The sequence below is a fragment of the Galendromus occidentalis genome, unplaced genomic scaffold (assembly GCF_000255335.2).
Source record: "Galendromus occidentalis unplaced genomic scaffold, Mocc_1.1 scf7180000076583, whole genome shotgun sequence".
NCBI classification, from domain to species: Eukaryota; Metazoa; Arthropoda; class Arachnida; order Mesostigmata; family Phytoseiidae; genus Galendromus; species Galendromus occidentalis.
Window position 1 is genome coordinate 1,439,477 of NW_003804572.1, and position 18,325 is coordinate 1,457,801.

The window sequence follows — 18,325 nt, forward strand, 5'->3', positions numbered from 1 at the left end:
TCCAAACAGAGAGCAACCTCTCCAATATCTCCGACGCCGACGCTTCAAAATCATCGGCACCCTCATTCCTCCTGGTCCGGCAGCGAGAGACGGAGATAGAAGCCCAAGGATCCAATGCGCCTCCAATCAGAGTATGACCGCCGAAGTCATCTGCTCCTTTTCTTTTCACGCAGTGGACCGCGGTGGCTTCGAGAACCCGGCGTCTGAAGCCCCAACGAGAACCCAACAGTGGTCAACTGAATTCGCCCTCTCTGTCGTAGGATATAACATAAGTCATGGAGGAGTAGACGCAGACTCGAGGGTGCAGTTCATCTTGGTCGAGGCTCGTATATTGAGTCTTGGGATCAGAAACATTCTGAAGATGCCACCAGCCAGTAATTTTCGAATGGTTGTATGAGCCCGGCGACGTCGTCGGTCGCGAGTTTTGGAGTCAAGGTCGTTTGAGGCCCCAACCATCAGAAACGGGGCGGCGTTCCCAACGTCGACGTCGAACACGAGCCGACGCTCCGCGATTGTGAATCCCAAAGGAAAAAGGCTCGTGGTAAGTTGAATATGCCGGCATCCCCAATGAGCGGGGAAGCCGAAGAATTGCCAAGCGAATTTCACTTTTAGCTTAATTCAGTTCTGAGACGGAAGACCCGACAGCGACTGCGTCAGAATGGATAATAATCGGCAGGGTCCGTCTGGAGAATGTAGTTTTGAACCCTTTCCTTCTAAGTTCATTGGTTAGATTTTTGATCCAATCCGACCTTTATTCCCGGAGCCGTCCACCCGGCAGAAACGACGCGAGAGTGGTGTTAGTCGACATAGATCCGCCGGCCCTGGGTCAGGTATGGGTCAATGGGGCTCAATCCACGTTTGTACGGCGGACGGCTTCGTCTTGCCGATCTTGGCGATCTTGGTCACGATGGATCTCTTAACAAGCGCCAGACCGAACCAAGGCACGGCTCCCGCGCTCCGAAAATGCAAATTGGAGGGGACAATGTGTACGTCAATATATTGAGTCCGAGAGAGACAAAGTTTTCTCATCACTGCCGATCCCCAAGATTCATCAACCATCACGAACCCCCGGAATCGGCTACAGGAGCAAGATCTGCACAACTATGGTACGCACAGCCCTCCGAGAGTGTCATTTCTGAAAAAACGAAGATCCAATAAAGCGATAGAGGAAAACATCCAATGTCCCTCCTGACATCCTTCTTGTCTTTATTCTCTGACTAGCTCCCCTCCGAATTCCCACGGGCATCTGCTCGACGATGGATTACATTCAGAAATAAGTTACAACTCGTTACAATTCAAGAGCTATAAGATCTCATATACGGCAGCTCATACGAATCAAGCCTCAATGAGGCAAATGAGCGATGACAGCTCCGAGGAAATCTGTAGTGCTAGCGTAGCCGCCGAGGTCTCTTGTCCGAACTTTTCCACTCTTGATGACCTTCTCGACGGCGTCGCGAATTTGAATGGCATAATAGTGAAGGTTCATGTGATGCAACATTTTCGCCGCACAGAGCAGCATCGCGGTGGGATTAGCCACGTTCTTCCCGGCGCCACCACCGAACGTATGACGGCTTCCAGGCTCGTAGACCACGCAGTCACTCGAATAAGAGGCTCCTGGGACGACACCAGCTCCACCCACCAATCCTGAGGCAAGGTTGTCGACGATGTTTCCGTACAGGTTGCCTGTCACTATCACATCGAACTGATGAGGGTTGGATACCAGCTGCAACAAGGAGAGGTGGAGTGAGTTTTTCATGTTGTGGTCGAACGAGTCCATGAGACCGATAGAAGCTCTAGATACCAGGCGAAATCGGTGCCGAACGAGTGTTACCTGCATGCAAGTGTTGTCAACGATCATGTGCTCGAACTTGATGCTGGGATACAATTGGGATATCTCTTGACAGCATCGAAGGAAGAGACCGTCTCCCAACTTCATGATATTAGCCTTGTGGACCGCGGTGACCTTCTTACGGTCGTGCTTCGTTGCGTAATCGAAAGCGAACTTTGCGATCCTTCGAGATTTCCTCTCCGTGACGATTTTCAGGCACTCGATCACACCTTTGACGCTCTGGAAGGCAGTGAAGTCGATTCAGTCCTCGGGAAACTTGCTCGCAAAGCTCAACCGCGCTCTGAGGTTCAGAGTAAGGACTGCAGCTGGCTCGACGCGAAATTTACGATGGAAACTCCTCAGAGAAACAAACCTCGTGCTCCAGAGCGGAGTATTCTCCTTCGGTTTGCTCTCGGATGACGAAGAAGTCGAGATTGTTGTGCTTAGATTTGATTCCCTGGAGCGATTTGATGTGCACCACATTGGCGAACAGGTCCAAGTCTTTCCTGGAGACGTTCGGGGCATCAGTAAATCTTCCCCTCGGTGCTATTCTCCTCTCGCGATCGGGACGAGTATCTCACCTGATTCTCATGTTCCACGTCTGCAATTCTCCCGACGACATCGACAAGGGAGTTTCCAACGTTCCTTTGAGACAGATTCCGTTCTTTCTCACGCTTTCCATGGCAGTTTCGAGAGGGGCGGAGATGGTGTGGTGGATTTCCGATAGGAACACCTCCTCGAACTCGACGGGCACGGAAATGGCCGAGAAAACTGCTTTCACACATTCCGCCAACTCTGGACCGACGCCGTCTCCGGGAATGAGGGTGCACTTGATATTTTGCTGCGGTCGGGAGACGGGCTCGTGCTGAAAATATCGGATTCGGGATTAGGTTCAGCCAGAGGGGATTCTGGGCTCTACTGGGAGCAAGCCTCGTTCCTTGGGGCCCCGAAGTGTCTCTTGGGCTCACTTCCTCCCCCAACACTCTCAAACCTCAAACCTCAAACAAGGTTGGTATTCGACATTGAGTTCGTTTTTACGAGTGAGGTGCTCACATCACCATGCACGGTTACTGTCCCAACTTCACTACGCGGGGTGACTTACCGCGGGCGCCTAGTTCGACCGCCGCGAGGATCAGAAAGATACATTAGATCGCTTTCTTTCGCCCTGTAGTCTATTGTCTCTCACAGGACCGTATACTCCCGACAAGGAACGATATTTTCATTTTGAATCGACACCGGACGAGGAAAGCCACAGATCGGCCCGCCAAGATTTCTTGCGCCATCAAGTCATCTTATGGACAGAGATTCGATACATAAACCATGGAAACAAGTACTCACGAAAGCGACGAGGTTGTTGGTGGCCGAAGTCCCGATGGCCCGGGAAGTGATGGCGGGAGCCTGCAAAAGAAAGGACTTCTATATCAAGCGAGCGCGGGCGGGTTCTCTCGGAGGCATATTCTTCCAAGATGGTGGTTTTTAACGAGTTTCGCCAAATGAGAAGACTTCTGTTCCCCACGGCCGACTCAATGGAAATTCACGGAAATAGATGTCCGCAGAAGTCAGTTTCAGCTGTGGAACAAGGTTCCTGGAACACCGAGTCTCAAGCGCGCGAGACTTCTTCCCCGATCTGATCGAGCTGTGGCTTTCAAAGTTAGACTCCTTTCACACTCACTAGTTGACCGAGCCGGGCAGCGGCCGCTCGCAGGAATACCATCGCGGGAATATAAAATAAATAGCCGCTGAAATGTTCTTCTGAAGGTTATGCCTCGGCCACCAAGATGGCCTCTGCTTTCAGAGAGCCTTACGGAGCGAACCCTGCAAAACATAAACAAACCGCTCTCGAAACTCGAAATTCTTTATCCAGCGCGGGAATTCGCCGAAAATTCTGCAGCAATCCATCATGTCATCTCGTCGCTCATGGCCCCTCCATGGGTTTTCCATGGATCATTCATTGGCTTATTCGTACAGACTTTTCCCTCATCGCGCGTTCTCGGATCGCGAATTCGTCTGCTCGTCCGGTGTGTCTGCAGAACGTTCCCTTTGTTTACAACTTCTGTCGTCGCATTGAATTCGCCTATCGTGTGGGTGACCTTTTCGGAAATTTCATCTTTCCCGGAGTGACGATGCAGGCCGTGAGGAACATCGCTCGCAGATCTCTGGCTCAAGTTCAAGTCAGGCAGGCAGCAAATGCCGCCGCTAACCCCAATGATCGCCGCATGAAGTATCCTTACACATTGGCCGCGATGATGGCTCAGTTTCCCATGAGACACTACTACAAGCATGCATGGTTCGTCCGAATGATGGTTCCATCTATTGCCCTTACGGTACTGCTATTCTGGAAAATCAACCAGTAAGTGTCGTGCCAGGAAGAGCGTTCGTATCGTATCAGTCGGGCAATAATTCCGCAGCCTCCGCAACAGAGGACATCCTCTCATGCTCTTTATCAAATCCTTAATAATGAATTGCAGGCTAGTTAATTCACCTGGGAACATCGCTGCCTGCGAAGAGCGGAAGAGAAAAGAGCAGGCCAAGAAACACAATCATTGAAGCGATAGGACAAAGGAGTCGGCAATGAAGTCGGGTTAACCGTATGAATTCACTCTGTAGGATGTCAATAAAATTTATGAGTCTTAAACAATTAGTTGTGTGAGCCACCCCAGACAGAATATTGTGATTGGCCTCACCACACAGCAGCCTTCACCCCCCCCCCCACTCAACGCCGGCCTACAGGCGGAGTCGCTTGACTGGCGAACTCATCTCGTCACATTACGATGAAGAGTGATCACTGATCAGGCTCGATGGAGTCCGAAAATTTCGCTCGACGATGCACCATCCTCGCATCGTCTTCCCTTTCGCAATTTGTGGTCGGGAAATCCGATCGAAATCTTCCGATGAAAGGGAGCCTGATCGGATGCCTTCTGCATTCTTGCGTCAGGAAGGCGATCGAGTAGATTTCAGACGATGTCTGACCTCATTCCCACAATGAGGGGGGCACCCCGGAGAGGTTGTGCTTAACTCAAATTCGTCCATTTGTGACCAGGATGAGAGTCAACTTATATGTAGCTCGCTGTGGAAACGTTCGTGAATACGTTCTCGGTCATTTATCGCACGATGATCTGGTGTTCAGGGCCCTTCAGACCCGTCCTCATCCGAAGGCGTGGATGAAGATTTCGATGTCGAGGGTGCGACGGAATGCCCAGAAAGGAGGAGAATGTCCTTGGACCCAGTCAACGCTTCGGGATCTCGACTGCATCACTCCTGCGGAATTGGCTATTATTCCGATCATTGATCCCCATCAAATTAGGGAGGATTAGGCCTGGACAGTACCCAATCGGCCTCGGAGGGGAGGCGGAGCGATGTCAACACAGTATCGTTCAGTAAACTGACCGAGTGAGGAAAAGTCCGCGCCACCTCCTTCAGGAGGAAAGCACAGAGTGTCCGATCCATTTTGTCTCTGAAATCTATGCAGGAGGACAAGCCTCCACGAATACCATGTCTCCGTACGTGGACAGTCTTCAGCCAGTCGGTCGCCCTAAGGATAGCATTGTGGCGATGGAGAAAACTTCGAACGGCCTGGATTTCTATTTATTTTTGGGAACTCAAAAAGCGAACAGGGAATGTTCTGACGGAAACTCCGCCACTCAGGAGAGTCAGCACTCTGGAGGCAACACTTCGGGGCAGTCTCCTCGGGATCATCCTCGCGTTGCCGCGTTGAACCTCTATCGGAATGCGCTGACGAATGAAGGACACCGCCCGTCCTTTTCCCCCTCTCGCAACTATGCGTTCGCTCATCTCCTTCAAGAGCCTCAAGACATCTTCACCCCGAACCCACGCGGTATCGAGGACGAGAGGTGCGAGACTTTACTCGCCCAGCATCACTCATACTTTGTTTTCTTGTCGAGCTCTCCTCTGGCCACCACTGCTCTGGCCTTAGGAGAGATCCGGCGATAACACGAGGCGTGGGCGACTCTGATCAAGACGTCCCAAATCAGCCGTCGGCCTCGGAACCACGGCTCGTGGGTCACACCGTCCGGGCGCAGTTGGTCATTCGGGGACCGATTTCGGGGCTCCTTGGAATTTGTGACACCAGCCTGCTCGGGACAGGAGATCATTGAAAGCTCCATGGCGGGCTAAGCTGCCGGATTCTAGACGGTGGCAGAGCTGAGACGGTGGAGGCTCCGGCGGTCGAGCGTTGCGCCGCACGGGCATAGATCTTCGTCGATCAAGGGCAGAACGAGTCTTACATTAGACCAGCGGCGGAGGTAGATCTCTGTCTGAGAGCAAGGTCCCGATCCAGGGAGAGACGCGGGGAAGTTGGAAGTTGTATTGAATCAACCTCCGATCGATCGGTCGGTCGGTCAGTTCGGGCAGAGTATACTACGGATACCGTTCAAACGAACGTATGTATGTGAGGTGCGTTTAGGAGGGCGACGGGAACGAACCTCAGAAATGGAAACCTATTGCGCAGGGTGCTTCCCTCCTATCGAACGATTCTTCCAGGGATGATGTCAGGCGCATTTTCAAGAGCACAAAAAATGTTATATGCAAAAACAGCCTGGTCATTTTGGATAACCCGACCGAGGGTCCGCTGTGCCACTCTAGAGCTCCATGGCCGTCCGAGTGTTTCGCAAAGACACCGAATATTGCGGAGCTTCGCTTTCCTCGGCATTTCCACCCGCCCAGTAGGAGGGTGCAAGCTGGAAAACTGTGGAGCGCACGCCTCCATTCCCTGAGAACTTGTGAGGAGTGGAATTACCGGACCCCAACAATGGACACCAATCAATTGCCTCAGCACACAGAGCACATATTATTATGTATATGAATAGCCAGCTGATGACGGAGGAAGAAATCGCCTGAGGGATAATCATGAGATACAAGGAGGGTGATCCTCCCATGGATTGCATCGATTCTGATCGCTGCTTTGGAACACAGGCTAGACCATCCGCTTCACTGTTCTCGCATTGGGTATACGGACTCACGATGGACGCTGAGAACGAGAATTCACAGGAGTAGCATCGCATTCGAATGAACTTAAGCTGTATTCATCGTTATCTGGTTCCCCGAATCTAATGAACCTGAATTGAGCCTCAGTGATCATTGCAAGCAAGCGAGAGCGATTCGCTTCGCTACTCTCTTGCTCGACATGAATGCCATATTCTCGTTCAGCTCGTTTTATTTAATGTATTTCTGAATCTCCGCGCGCTCTCTAGCTCGCGTCGTGAACTTGATGTTGTACTCCTCGTCGAATCTGGGGAAAAAAATATTGGAAAGATTAAACTCCCTGCAGTTTCAGAGGAGGCGCGAAGTGAAACGGCGTCATTCGGATGATTTTAAATTCTTGGTGTGCGGGCTGACTAATCACCTCTTGAAGTCTTCTTCTGTGAACGCTGACTCTTGCATGTCATCATCTTCGCTCTTGAGCGGGATAGAGCTCTCAGCTTGATTTTTGAAGATACGTCTTCGGACGAGATCGTTGGCGAGCGCTTTCTTCGTATAGCCGTTGATCTTCTCGCTGAATCTGGGAACGGTTTAGCTGGATCAGGGCCTATTTTAAAATATTTCGATGACTTTCTCCGAGATGCTCATATGGGCTCGAGGAGGGAGGTTAGAACCGACCTCTGGACTCTCGCAATGCTCTTTGAGAGATCCGCATTCGAACTCATCCTCCTCTTCCGCATATCTCCCATCAATCGACGAGTCTGTTTCTCCTTCGAGGACAACTTGACTAATTTCACTTTGTTCAGCTCCTTGGCATCAATCATTCGACTCAAGGATGCATCTGCGAACAGAGAGGGAAACGTTGGGAAACGCTTATGGTGGAAAGCTCAAATAGGATCAGGAGGATTCTTCAATGAGATATTACGAAGACAACCCTTACCCGCCTTCGCGGAAGCAGCCTTCCTAGCCTTTGACTCTTGGAGATCCCCCATCAGCAGAGCTGTCTTCTTCAGAAGGGAAACGGACATTGCTGTCACAGGTCCCGAATCTATCGACACGAAACTCGAATACGTCTTCGCACCTTCGCTAAATCACACGGAGGCCGACCATAAGATTCGAGCCTGTATGCCGAGAACTCCTTGAGCATTCGTCGCCTACTAGGAACCTGGGAAGGCCTCGGGTTACAGATCCTTCTTTCCAGGTTTCCGCAACTACACTTAAGAGAAGAAAAAGAGACTCGCGAGCGCCAGCAGAAGCACGCGATCGTGTTGTTGTGAGATGAGCAGACCATTGCGCGTTCGAATGTTCTGTCAACATACGAAGGAAGGGAGAGACAAAATGATCTCTGGCCTCGATCTGACTTCCAGACCTCTTAGGAGTTTTAGCACAGATTATGGACAAGATCATCGTCTTCTCCCATCGACGACAGATTCTATTATATTATCCAGGCATCCCGCCCCGCGCAGGTTCTAACCCTCTGCCCTAGAGGGTCCCAACAGCGGATCACGCCCCATTGAACATGGCCACAGCCTTCCACGAGAGTCCGATAGCCGCTGATCGCACGGCAGTCGATTGACACTTTTCCAATGAAGTGAGGAGCATGCTCAGACTATTATGACGTAGACCCTATGAACATGGTGGTCATGTGAACTCGGCGATCCGAGCGAGCATGATGGTCGGCATTGACTCACCGCCGTTTGACCGCCCGGCCGCTAGGACAGCGGGACGACCGCAGCGTCAGCATTGGATTCGAGCGACCCGCGCACCGTGATCGACAAGGAGGATTATTGCTGACAATCTCTCTCTTGAGGGAGAACCGCGGTCCATTGCGCTCGGATAAGGATGCCGATCGACGATTCGCAACCAGTCATCCTCATATATGAATAAGCACAACACCGTGATCCGGAGTCTGACTGAGAAGGGGGGATCGTGGCCGTCTAACTTTTTCTCCCTCATACGCACTCTCGCTTATTTCAATGACCCCTCAGAAGTCCCGCGCGTGATCTCCCCAACTAACAATAAGAGATGTTCCTATGATTGTGATTCTTGACGAAAGTGCCGTCATCATCATTCTGATCCATTTCTCCTGCAACTCCTCTCCAGAACCACTCCACACTGCAAAGATTACCGTGCCTACATCAATCTTCGCGCTCAATTATTCGGCTGATTTTCTCTACTCGGGGGTTGGGGAAAGGGGATAGGACCTTCCCATTTTTAACAGGCCGACAGTCTCAGATTCTTCGACTGTGATGTTTGATTCATGTCCAGTCCTTCGTGTCAGGTGTTGAAGTTGGAGGTCCTTGGCAGATACAGTCAGGAGTCAGGATAAAGATGCTTGAATATAGCAGGCCAGTAGAGGTCAGACCGTTCCGGTGCCGCTCAACGATAGCCGGAGTTTGGGAAATGTACAATGTAAAACCATTCGTTCATATTAGCCGTACTCCAATCCGAACTCAAGACTCGTACTTGAATTTGCTCCCTCCTCCTCCAGAGGACTCGGCCATCGAAAATCTCGAAACCCTCGGATTCTGACTGGAAGATATATTTCCTTATGCTGCTTTGGATAATCAAAAGTATTCAGCATCATATCGTCTCTCAAGACGCTAAATCATCTAGTCTCTAGTCAGATCAGACGAATCTTTCGAATACTGCTGCGCACCTTGTTGTCTGTCTATCGAGTCCATTCAATCTCGGGTGATCGACAGTACGATCTCCATCCCATGGGATTGAGCAGATTGCCTTCAACTATTCTTGTGAATCGAATCATCGGAGTAGTAAATCTGCCGAAGTCGATTATTTGTACATATATGGATACCGCTATAGATACCGGCTCTTCGCCTAAGTCAATCATTCGAACAGTCAATCGGAAAGTTCTTCCTGGGGGTCTGGGGTACCCATGCTCTTAACTCTGGGTTCCAAACGAGGAGTCGCACATTCATATATCAACTTTTCATCGCTGAGGCGGTTCGATATCGGTGCGTTCGCAATGGTCGCGTACGAAAAGAGCCACTCGACTTCTGAAGGGGACTGTGTATCATATTTTTCCGTTTCCTCGATGGATTTTTTCACCATTCTGTCCGTTTTATATTCAGACCTAGCTCTAGCTTGAGGCTCGGCGTCTGCGGCTGCCTCTGATAGATCGTCCTCGAAGTTCCAGTAATCATCGAACACCATTGGTTCAGCTTCCGGAGGTGGCATGCCATTACGGACGAGCTCCTTGAATCGCCCGAGGAGGAACGTCTGGTCGGCAGTTGAGATTCGCTTGCACCACCGCGCCTCGAAAAAAGGCATTGACAGTACAGTAATCGCTGCTTTCTCACCCACAGCCGTTCAGCAGTTTAGAACATCCTTGACGCTCGCTCTCGACGCTTCGCTGGAAGCTCGTGACGATAGACTGACAGAATCGAAAAGGTTCCTTTTCGACGTCAAGGAGCTGCTTCTTCAAAATGTGCTTCTTCAGCTGTGGCACCAGGACTCCGTAGTAGGACAATTTGTCACCCTGAAGTTGGTCGAGGGCTGTTGTCTCGCACCCCTCCGACTACCATATGGATATTGAAGACACTGTAAAATCCTGAAATGGCACGGTAGGGCGGACGGTGGACTGGATGATTCGTGGACCCCGGAGTAGACCTCCGTGCGAGTCCGATCACCACGAGTAACTACCTCTGTTCCATGATGGCGACCCATCACCGAACTCTCGACGACGAAGTTATGCGCCGCGCGTAGCTGTAGGTTTCCGTCCTCCGTACACCGTCCCGTGATATATTTATTGAACCTCCTTATGGAAGATTATATCAGTTTCATGCAGAATATCATATGTTTTATGCTGACCTCCGAAGAGCTCAACGACCATGTATGACGTCCGAGCGCAAACCGGCAGGGTTCGCGACAAGGGCAATGGCTACTGGCTCGGAGCATTTCACGTATTCTGCCATTTATGCGAAATCACCCGGGGAGATCGATGCATCGAGATCTAGCTCCTGCCTCAGCGATGGAATGTGATCTTTCATGGCCAGTAGCGCCCGAATGCTGTCGTAAATATTGTTCCGACGAGTCGCGACGGGTCGCAGCAAGCTTTTGCCAGTCACGCGCTCGACCACCTCCGCAACTTTGGGGCGACGACTTATCCTCCAGAGCTCGTTGCACTTCGCTAAGACTGCGTCGTGGCACACTTTCAGCTGTAAATTGGTTCTCAGAGTCCGATCGATATCTGCGGTCGCGCAAAGTGCGAAGGTGTGTGCCGCACATCTCGCGTGCGAGGGCAACAGGATTAAGGACCCTTCCTCGATGCAACTCCAAGATTCGACATCCAGTGGATCCTCACGCTCTTCTTCAAGGTCTCTTTCCGACTCTCCCACTTGCTCAACTATGTATTATGGTAGCCTCCGAGGAGAAGGTCGACGCCGAACTTCGTGGACTTCGTACATTTTCCACTCCATTCTCTGCGACATCGTCATCCTGTAAAATTACGGGCGAGAGAGAAATTCGAGCAGACTGTCTGATGGAATGCAATTTATTTATGAAGATAACTTCGAACGACAAACTCAACGAAGGCGTTAACGAAATTGGAGCCATTGTCGGTAGTGCAAGCCGTTATTTTCGGAAATTGGAGCCCGAATGACTCGTGAATTTCAGCGACGAGCTTCGCGATCTCGTAGAATGAGTCTTTTCCGTGCATTTGTCGACAAGCGAGTGCCGCCGACCTGCGCTCGTAGTTCTCGGTTAACCAGTGGCAAGTCATGCCGAGAAATGAACGTTTGCCGCCCGTCCAAATGTCTGCGGTTGTCGCAACCCAAGCTGACTTCGCCAATATTCCCGTCAAAAGGCCGCGGTAATCGGCGAACGCTTCCTTTATCTCGCGCCAAAGTTTCAAGTTCCATTCTCAAAACCCAGGGTATCCCTTTGAACGAATCTTGCTCAATCAATCGCAGCGGGACCAGAGTCTCTGTGACGAATTTCACTAGAGCGATGTTGAATCGTTTCTGAGTGACTTTCCTACCAGCCCGGGTTTGCTTCCTCGCACGCGGGTTCTTATAAACAAATTCGAACCGCTTCGCACGGATATATCTCGAAAATGCTGCGCAAACATCCACTCCATGGTGCCTCCGGATGAACTTTCAGGTTTGAGTTGCTGTTGCGTGCCGTTGTAACCTTCGCTTGACACGACGATGGGTCCGGGCATTTTTTCCAGCGCGCATGTTTACTCATCGACTTCTTCATTTGCCACGCAGTAACCGCTGCGTCGGTGCTGTGGGGCTCGAAGCAAGGACTTCGGAGGGTGTGACGGACCGCCAATGTGAGGTCGGTCCTCAGAAATGCTCCAGCCTCGGCCATGATATGCACTTCCTAGCGAGTGTTTCAGAGATTTTTCAGAGTAGATTTGGGTGAAATTTATGTATGCAAAAGTATATTCGCTTTATTTCGCACCTCCGATACTTCGCGAATCCCGGATCGTCGGGTTCAGCCACCCTAAAAACCTCCGAATACATTTGAGCCACTTTCCTATGGAGTGATTTGAGAATATATCGATATCGATATCCACCGCTTTCGAAATATCGTTATCGTTACTCATCGATATGAATATGCCCAACATTCCCCATCTAGTCCATCGTATCTAGGGAGTATTTGCGGCGAGCACGGTTCTTATGGATTCGGAATGAATCGGAATCAGGAAACACACACGGGATTCATTGACGACCACTCGTGTCACCGCGTGACTCTACGCCTTTTTCAGCACATGCACACACAATCTCTTTATTCTGAGAGAGGATGGGAGTTGCGCTAGTTGCGCTGATGACTGAACAGGCTCTCGACTGGAGGCGCTCACCCCAAAAGCGCTTATGACTGAGCGCGCTTGTGAATGAACGCGCTCATGACTGAATGCGCTCAGTGACTATATGCGCTCAGTGACTTTATGCGCTCATTGCCTATATGCGCTCATGACTCATGACTATTTGCGCTCTCTCTAAATGCGCTCGCGACTATATACGCTCATGGCCAGACGCATGCATGACTATATACGCGAAACACCATTTGCGCTGACAGCGCTATACGACGGCTGTATGCTTTTCAGACCATTTGGCTCATGTTAGCGCTTAGGATTGTTTGCGTTTATGATTCGTGGCACTCATGACTCATGACATCTCATTTGAGCTCGGAAGAGTTCCGAAATAGCACATCCTCGCGATTCGGGTCATGGAGGACTGCGAATCGATGCTTCAATTTATTGGATCACGCAGTGGGAAGAGTTGACTGTAGGTCCATGAGAAGGACGCTCAACGGAAACGTGGCATCGAGAGTTTCGGCATCCAGCTCCCAGAGGAAGAATGCGCATCGCGAAGACAAGGCTTCACGGATTATAAGGAAAGGCACGTGTCAAGGACGTGGTGAAAGATTTTATTTCCCAAGAAACCTGTATTATAAAGGGGAAGCGACTTACCACTGTGACACGACTTGATGAGAAGACACGATAATGAATTTTCTGAACTTTTCCTGGAGCTTGCCGGAAGACGTAACCTGCGCGCCGCGCAAGGGTGCTCGGTTGGTAGCCGACCGACGTCTCTCCTTTTCTTTAAAGACCGCCTCGCGCTCTGCTGGATCACAGTCGCTAACTGCCCTCGGTGAACGATGCAGTCCGACGAAGTGGAATCGAGATGTCCGATGTCCGATTGAATAGAAACTCGGCTTTGAATACAACTTCATATCGATTGATTAGGTAGACTCCTTCCTTCGAACAAATGCATCCATTCAGGGCCATGTCGTCTCAAAATGTGAGAGAAGATTGTCCAACGCACGGCAGACGTCTGTGGGCGCAATCACAAATGTGATCTCGAAATCATCTACGATCTTTCATCTTGCCCACTCTCGAATTGACAACGAAAACTTTGTCACGAATGACGATTGAAAAATTGTATCTTAGCAATCGCTTATCGCGAACAGTACACCGCATTGAGGGAGCAATCATGGTTTGCCACATTGGAGGAATTAGAGTAAATGGAATGAAGCAGGACATTGTCCAAACACTTAGTCCATGTACCTGGTTCCGGTTGAAGCAAGGATCTGAAGTCCTCGATCCGACGTGGAGATGATTACTCGATCCTTCTCATCAGCTTGAGGCCCCTGGTAATCTTGAAGGATATTTCCCGCCTGAGATCGAGTTGCTGATCGGGAAGGGATGACGAGCTCTCACCTTGCTGACTGGCTGGTCAAGCATGCGCTCTGGCGCCCTCGTCCGTCGAACGGATGACAGGGAATGTGTTGAAGAGACGTCGCGACCTGTTTGTCCCCTCATTGCACGATTGCTGACCTACACGATTCCCGGTTCCCGGGCATGTCCATTCTCTCTCTCGGTGATGTATCTTGCCCACGGGCGGAACATGCGATATTCTGCTCGGATCGCAGAATGTCGTGAATGTCGTGAAGACAAAGACGACATTCACGACATTTTGAGGGGGGAGGAAGGACGTTTGTTCTCAGAAGTCGGAATTCACGGGGAGTGCGGAGTCAAGCCTCGAGTATTGCTTACGACGAAGCTTGGTCCAGTTGGTGCTGCAATGTCCGAGAATCGAGAAGAAGTTATCGGGGATCATCAAAGCCTCACCGAATCTGTTAGTGTGAAGGAGCCCTCCGGGGAAATTGCATCTGAGAACGGAGGCGCGAAGCAAGCGTCGACCAATGAAGAATTTCTGACTCAGCGAGGAAAGCGACTGCTGTTCTCCGAAGGCTTCGCTTATCGTTTGGATATACGCGAGAAATCGGATCACTGTAACGGCCGTATATGGAAATATCCGGATGGTCGAGTGCTGCCGCGGAATGAGCACAATCATTACCCAGACTCCACAGATTACGAGCGAAGAAAAGTTTTGGAAAACATTAGGCGAGCCTCAAAATGCAGTTTCGGAACCTCTGCACAAGTCGAAGCTAAGCGGGTGGAATCAATGCCTGCAGGCATTGCGATGTCTTTACCCCCGATCCCGCAGTTGAAACGGCTCGTTCGAAGAACCAGGGCAGCAGAGACGCATGCTTGTCCCGCCATTTTGGAAGATCTCGTCATCCCTTCCGATCAGCAGCTTGATCATGAAGGGAAGAAATTCCTTCAATACGACAATGGGCCACAAGCTGGGGATGATCGAGAAATCATCTTCGCGTCGGACCGAGGACTCCAGATCCTCGCTTTCAGCGACATCTGGTTTACGGAGGGAACATTTGAGGTGGCTCCAACGCGAGTGGGCTCCACAGTACCCCTCGATCGCGCGAGCGAAACCCACCTGTCTAGCGCCCGAAGCTCTCGGAACGGCTGATTGAGCCGAGGATCTGCTAAACAGCGCCTGACATGAAAGGCTGATTTGTCAACTTGAGACATACATGGTAGACTGGTAGACATATCTGAATCAATAAATTACAATTACCAATATATGTTCCCGTCATTCTTATGAGCTCGTCTGACATAGGCTCAATGTACGTTCTTCTGTACGGTATCCCAAGTGTAGGTTCTACCGTTCGAAAGAACGCCGTTCTGCCGGATAGGCCGCTCGAAATTTCTCACGATTCGTGCCGATGCGACGACATACGACGTATGAGAGCGATCTATATGCTCTTCGCGGACTGGGGACTCGGCTTCCAGGACGAATTCAAGGAATTTTCCGCTCGTCGCTCGAGCTCCGCAAGCCGCTGAATGCGGAATGAGAGCGTTCAACCAGCTGCGGTAAAATAATTCCAAGATGGTAGAACACCGCTCGCTGGCTATATCGAATTCAAATCCCGCGGGTATTTCGCCGTTTCCGGTTCAGGATCCGAGACGGTCATAGAAGCTTCGTTCGGGAGAATTCCGACCGTCTGCGGTAGATGTTCTGGCGGTGATGTGCCTCATTCCGAGCTCGATTCTTCCGATATAGAGATTATAAAACGCGTTCCCGACCGTCTCTGCGCTCGCCAGAGCTCCTGGCTCCGTGACGATCGACAGAAAGCATAGATCATCGGTCGTCAGAGAAGCTTCTACGAGGCGTCCGCCGGTGTGATGATTGCATTTCGAACGGGTCCATCTTGATTCGCTCCCGCAGTGGTGTGCTTGCTTCGTGTGCTGTTTTGCGTTCTCGCTTCGAAGCGCTATCTCACGAGTGCTGTCATTGTCCGTGAGAGCTTTTCGGTGTCGTGAGTGATTCTCGATGTCCTTCCCAAGCCCCCAGGATGGCGGACAGCCCCGCACACTCTACGTGGGCAACTTGGACTCTGGTGTTACCGAAGACTTGGTGTGCGCCCTCTTCAGTCAGATGGGGCAAATAAAGGGATGTAAAATAATCCACGAGCCCGGAAGCGACCCGTACTGTTTTGTCGAGTTCGTCAATCACAGTGATGCGAGTTCGGCGATCACTGCCATGAATGCTCGCATGTGTCTTGGACGAGAACTCCGTGTAAATTGGGCCTCATCAGCAATCCAGCAACAAACACCCCATCGTCCCGACACCTCGAAGCATCACCATATCTTCGTGGGTGACTTGTCACCGCAGATCGAGACGTCAGATCTCCGTGAGGCGTTCAGTCCGTTCGGCGAGATATCCGATTGCCGTGTGGTGAAAGATGCCACCACTCAGAAATCTAAAGGCTACGGATTCGTTTCGTTCACAAACAAGCAGGACGCCGAAAACGCAATCCACACCATGGATGGCTCTTGGCTCGGAAGCCGAGCCATTCGTACTAACTGGGCTAGCCGTAAGCCCAATCACAAAGAAACAGGCTCTTACATCGGGGGTCATCATCGAGCGTTAAACTATGACGAGGTGTTCGCTCAGTCGTCTCCGTCGAACTGTACGGTCTATTGCGGTGGCCTCAATCAGATGGCATCGTCCGAAGACTTCCTTCGTCAGGCGTTCGACGAGTTCGGGGAGATTGTCGACATTCGCCTGTTCAAGGATAAGGGCTACGCTTTCATCAAGTTCAACAGCAAGGAGTCGGCCTGCCGTGCTATCGTGGCTCGGCACAATTCCGACATCGGGGGTCAGGCAGTGAAATGCAGCTGGGGCAAAGAGCAAGAACCGGCGCAACCTCAGTTCCCCTACGATCCCTACCAGATGAACTATTGGTACTCCGGCTACTCTATGGATGGCAACTACATGGGAGGAGATTACATGAACCAGATGTACGCAGCCGCCCCGTACGGTCAGTACTACGGCCAGTATCCGATGGCCATGCAAGTGCCTCAAGGAGCTCACGGAGGCCCGATGCCCTACCCGCCTCCGCCTCAACAATACCCCAGTCAATAAGTTAACCCTGACTACGATGTTTTGCTCTGATGATGTCTTCTAGACGGATCGACAATGCAAGCGCAAAATTGTACAATATAAAAACACTTGGACAAGTGTGGCTCCCTTTGACTGGTACAACCCAATTATTCATAATTAATATCAATGAAATTCTTCAAAGATGGTAGCGAACAAAAGCTGGTGAAAAAAAACATGGAGTACCGGTGACGTTTGTGCTCTTCTTCCTATCGATTGTTCCGAAGCTAGAGAATACGTTCGAGGTGTCTCATGATTCGTGCAGTATGGTTTAACAATTAAAGTTCGCTGATGATGTGTCCAGCGCGTATGGAGTTGAAGCTCACGGCGAGGAGGAAAAAATGGAAACGAGAAAAAACAACAACAACAGCAACAGCAACAACACAGTTATCCATCCATAGATCAATTCACAAGCTCATTTCCCACCTTCATCAATGTTCGCAGGGACTAGGTGTCTGTCGTGACTCGCTGCGCGGGACCTTCGTTTGCGAGCGACCTTTCGGGGGAAAACATGGGAACAGTGGCCCTTCCGGAGGGGATGACATGTGTCGGAAGATGAGAAGTCTATCGAGAAGAAACTCCCATCCGCTGGCACCACCAGAAGGGAGATACTACCATGGCCAACAACAGCAGCATCATCATCATCATATATCTACTACTACTACAACTACTATAAGGAGAACGCACGTCGCCTTCTTTTCAGAGTGATCTACGAGCCAAGCAAGAAACCAACCAACCAACAAATAAATCGACCACCCAACATAAGACTATCTCTAAACAAGCGACAACATCCGACCGATAGACCGACCTGATGATTGCTTGATTGATTGAAATTCGACTAGCCGGAAAAAATGAGGATCTATACTAAGTAAGGATTACGACTTTATTGATATCAACCTGTGCAAGAGTACGTTAGCCGACCTGTGGAGTTTGAGCAGAAATCTATTTTGTGAATACGTAGGAGTATTATTGCTATTAAAGATGATGATTGAACGACATGTGCGGAAAACGTTGTAACAAGAAAGACACGAACCAATAGGCAGACGGACGGATGAACAAAGAGAGAGCGAGCAAGCAAGCGAGCGAACGAGCGCGCGAGGGTGGTAGGGGAAAAGAAACGTCGTTCACGGCGGATAGATGGGAAAACGGAATCGCCTTGCTCTCCCTTCTGAATGATGATCTGTGTCGCAGCGGATCGTGGTGATCGCGTGGAGGTACCACACGTTGTGGAATCAAGCTTGACAATCCGCGGGAGCATTGTTGTTGACCTGAAAAGGCTAAGCTG

General features: G+C 50.6%; 4 protein-coding genes across 5 annotated transcripts; 2 read left to right on the plus strand and 2 right to left on the minus strand.

Annotated features, from left to right (window-relative positions):
• Positions 1–1,342: 1,342 nt before the first annotated feature.
• On the minus strand, positions 1,343–3,616 carry Idh3b (isocitrate dehydrogenase [NAD] subunit beta, mitochondrial). The gene is made up of 6 exons (XM_018642238.2): positions 3,501–3,616; positions 3,167–3,226; positions 2,410–2,693; positions 2,202–2,334; positions 1,832–2,068; positions 1,343–1,723 (listed from the first exon to the last, which is right to left on the minus strand). The coding sequence occupies exons 1-6, from the start codon at positions 3,540–3,542 to the stop codon at positions 1,343–1,345; spliced, it is 1,137 nt and encodes a 378-aa protein (XP_018497754.1). The 5' UTR covers positions 3,543–3,616.
• A 246-nt stretch (positions 3,617–3,862) lies between these two features.
• Positions 3,863–4,462, plus strand: roh (reduction of Rh1). The gene is made up of 2 exons (XM_003739713.2): positions 3,863–4,178; positions 4,297–4,462. The coding sequence occupies exons 1-2, from the start codon at positions 3,952–3,954 to the stop codon at positions 4,373–4,375; spliced, it is 306 nt and encodes a 101-aa protein (XP_003739761.1). The 5' UTR covers positions 3,863–3,951; the 3' UTR covers positions 4,376–4,462.
• Positions 4,463–6,986: 2,524 nt separating this feature from the next.
• LOC100908718 (uncharacterized) lies at positions 6,987–7,999 on the minus strand. Of its 2 annotated transcripts, none has more exons than XM_029113353.1 (4): positions 7,711–7,999; positions 7,445–7,575; positions 7,191–7,346; positions 6,987–7,076 (listed from the first exon to the last, which is right to left on the minus strand). In XM_029113353.1, the coding sequence occupies exons 1-4, from the start codon at positions 7,792–7,794 to the stop codon at positions 7,001–7,003; spliced, it is 447 nt and encodes a 148-aa protein (XP_028969186.1). In that variant the 5' UTR covers positions 7,795–7,999; the 3' UTR covers positions 6,987–7,000. The 2 variants fall into 2 exon arrangements, with proteins under 2 accessions (XP_028969186.1, XP_028969187.1); XM_029113354.1 differs by having other exon boundaries at positions 7,445–7,607; positions 7,711–7,769.
• A 7,817-nt stretch (positions 8,000–15,816) lies between these two features.
• On the plus strand, positions 15,817–17,471 carry LOC100909005 (nucleolysin TIAR-like). Its single transcript, XM_003739714.2, has one exon. The coding sequence runs from the start codon at positions 15,931–15,933 to the stop codon at positions 17,023–17,025; it is 1,095 nt and encodes a 364-aa protein (XP_003739762.1). The 5' UTR covers positions 15,817–15,930; the 3' UTR covers positions 17,026–17,471.
• The last annotated feature ends 854 nt before the right edge of the window (positions 17,472–18,325 follow it).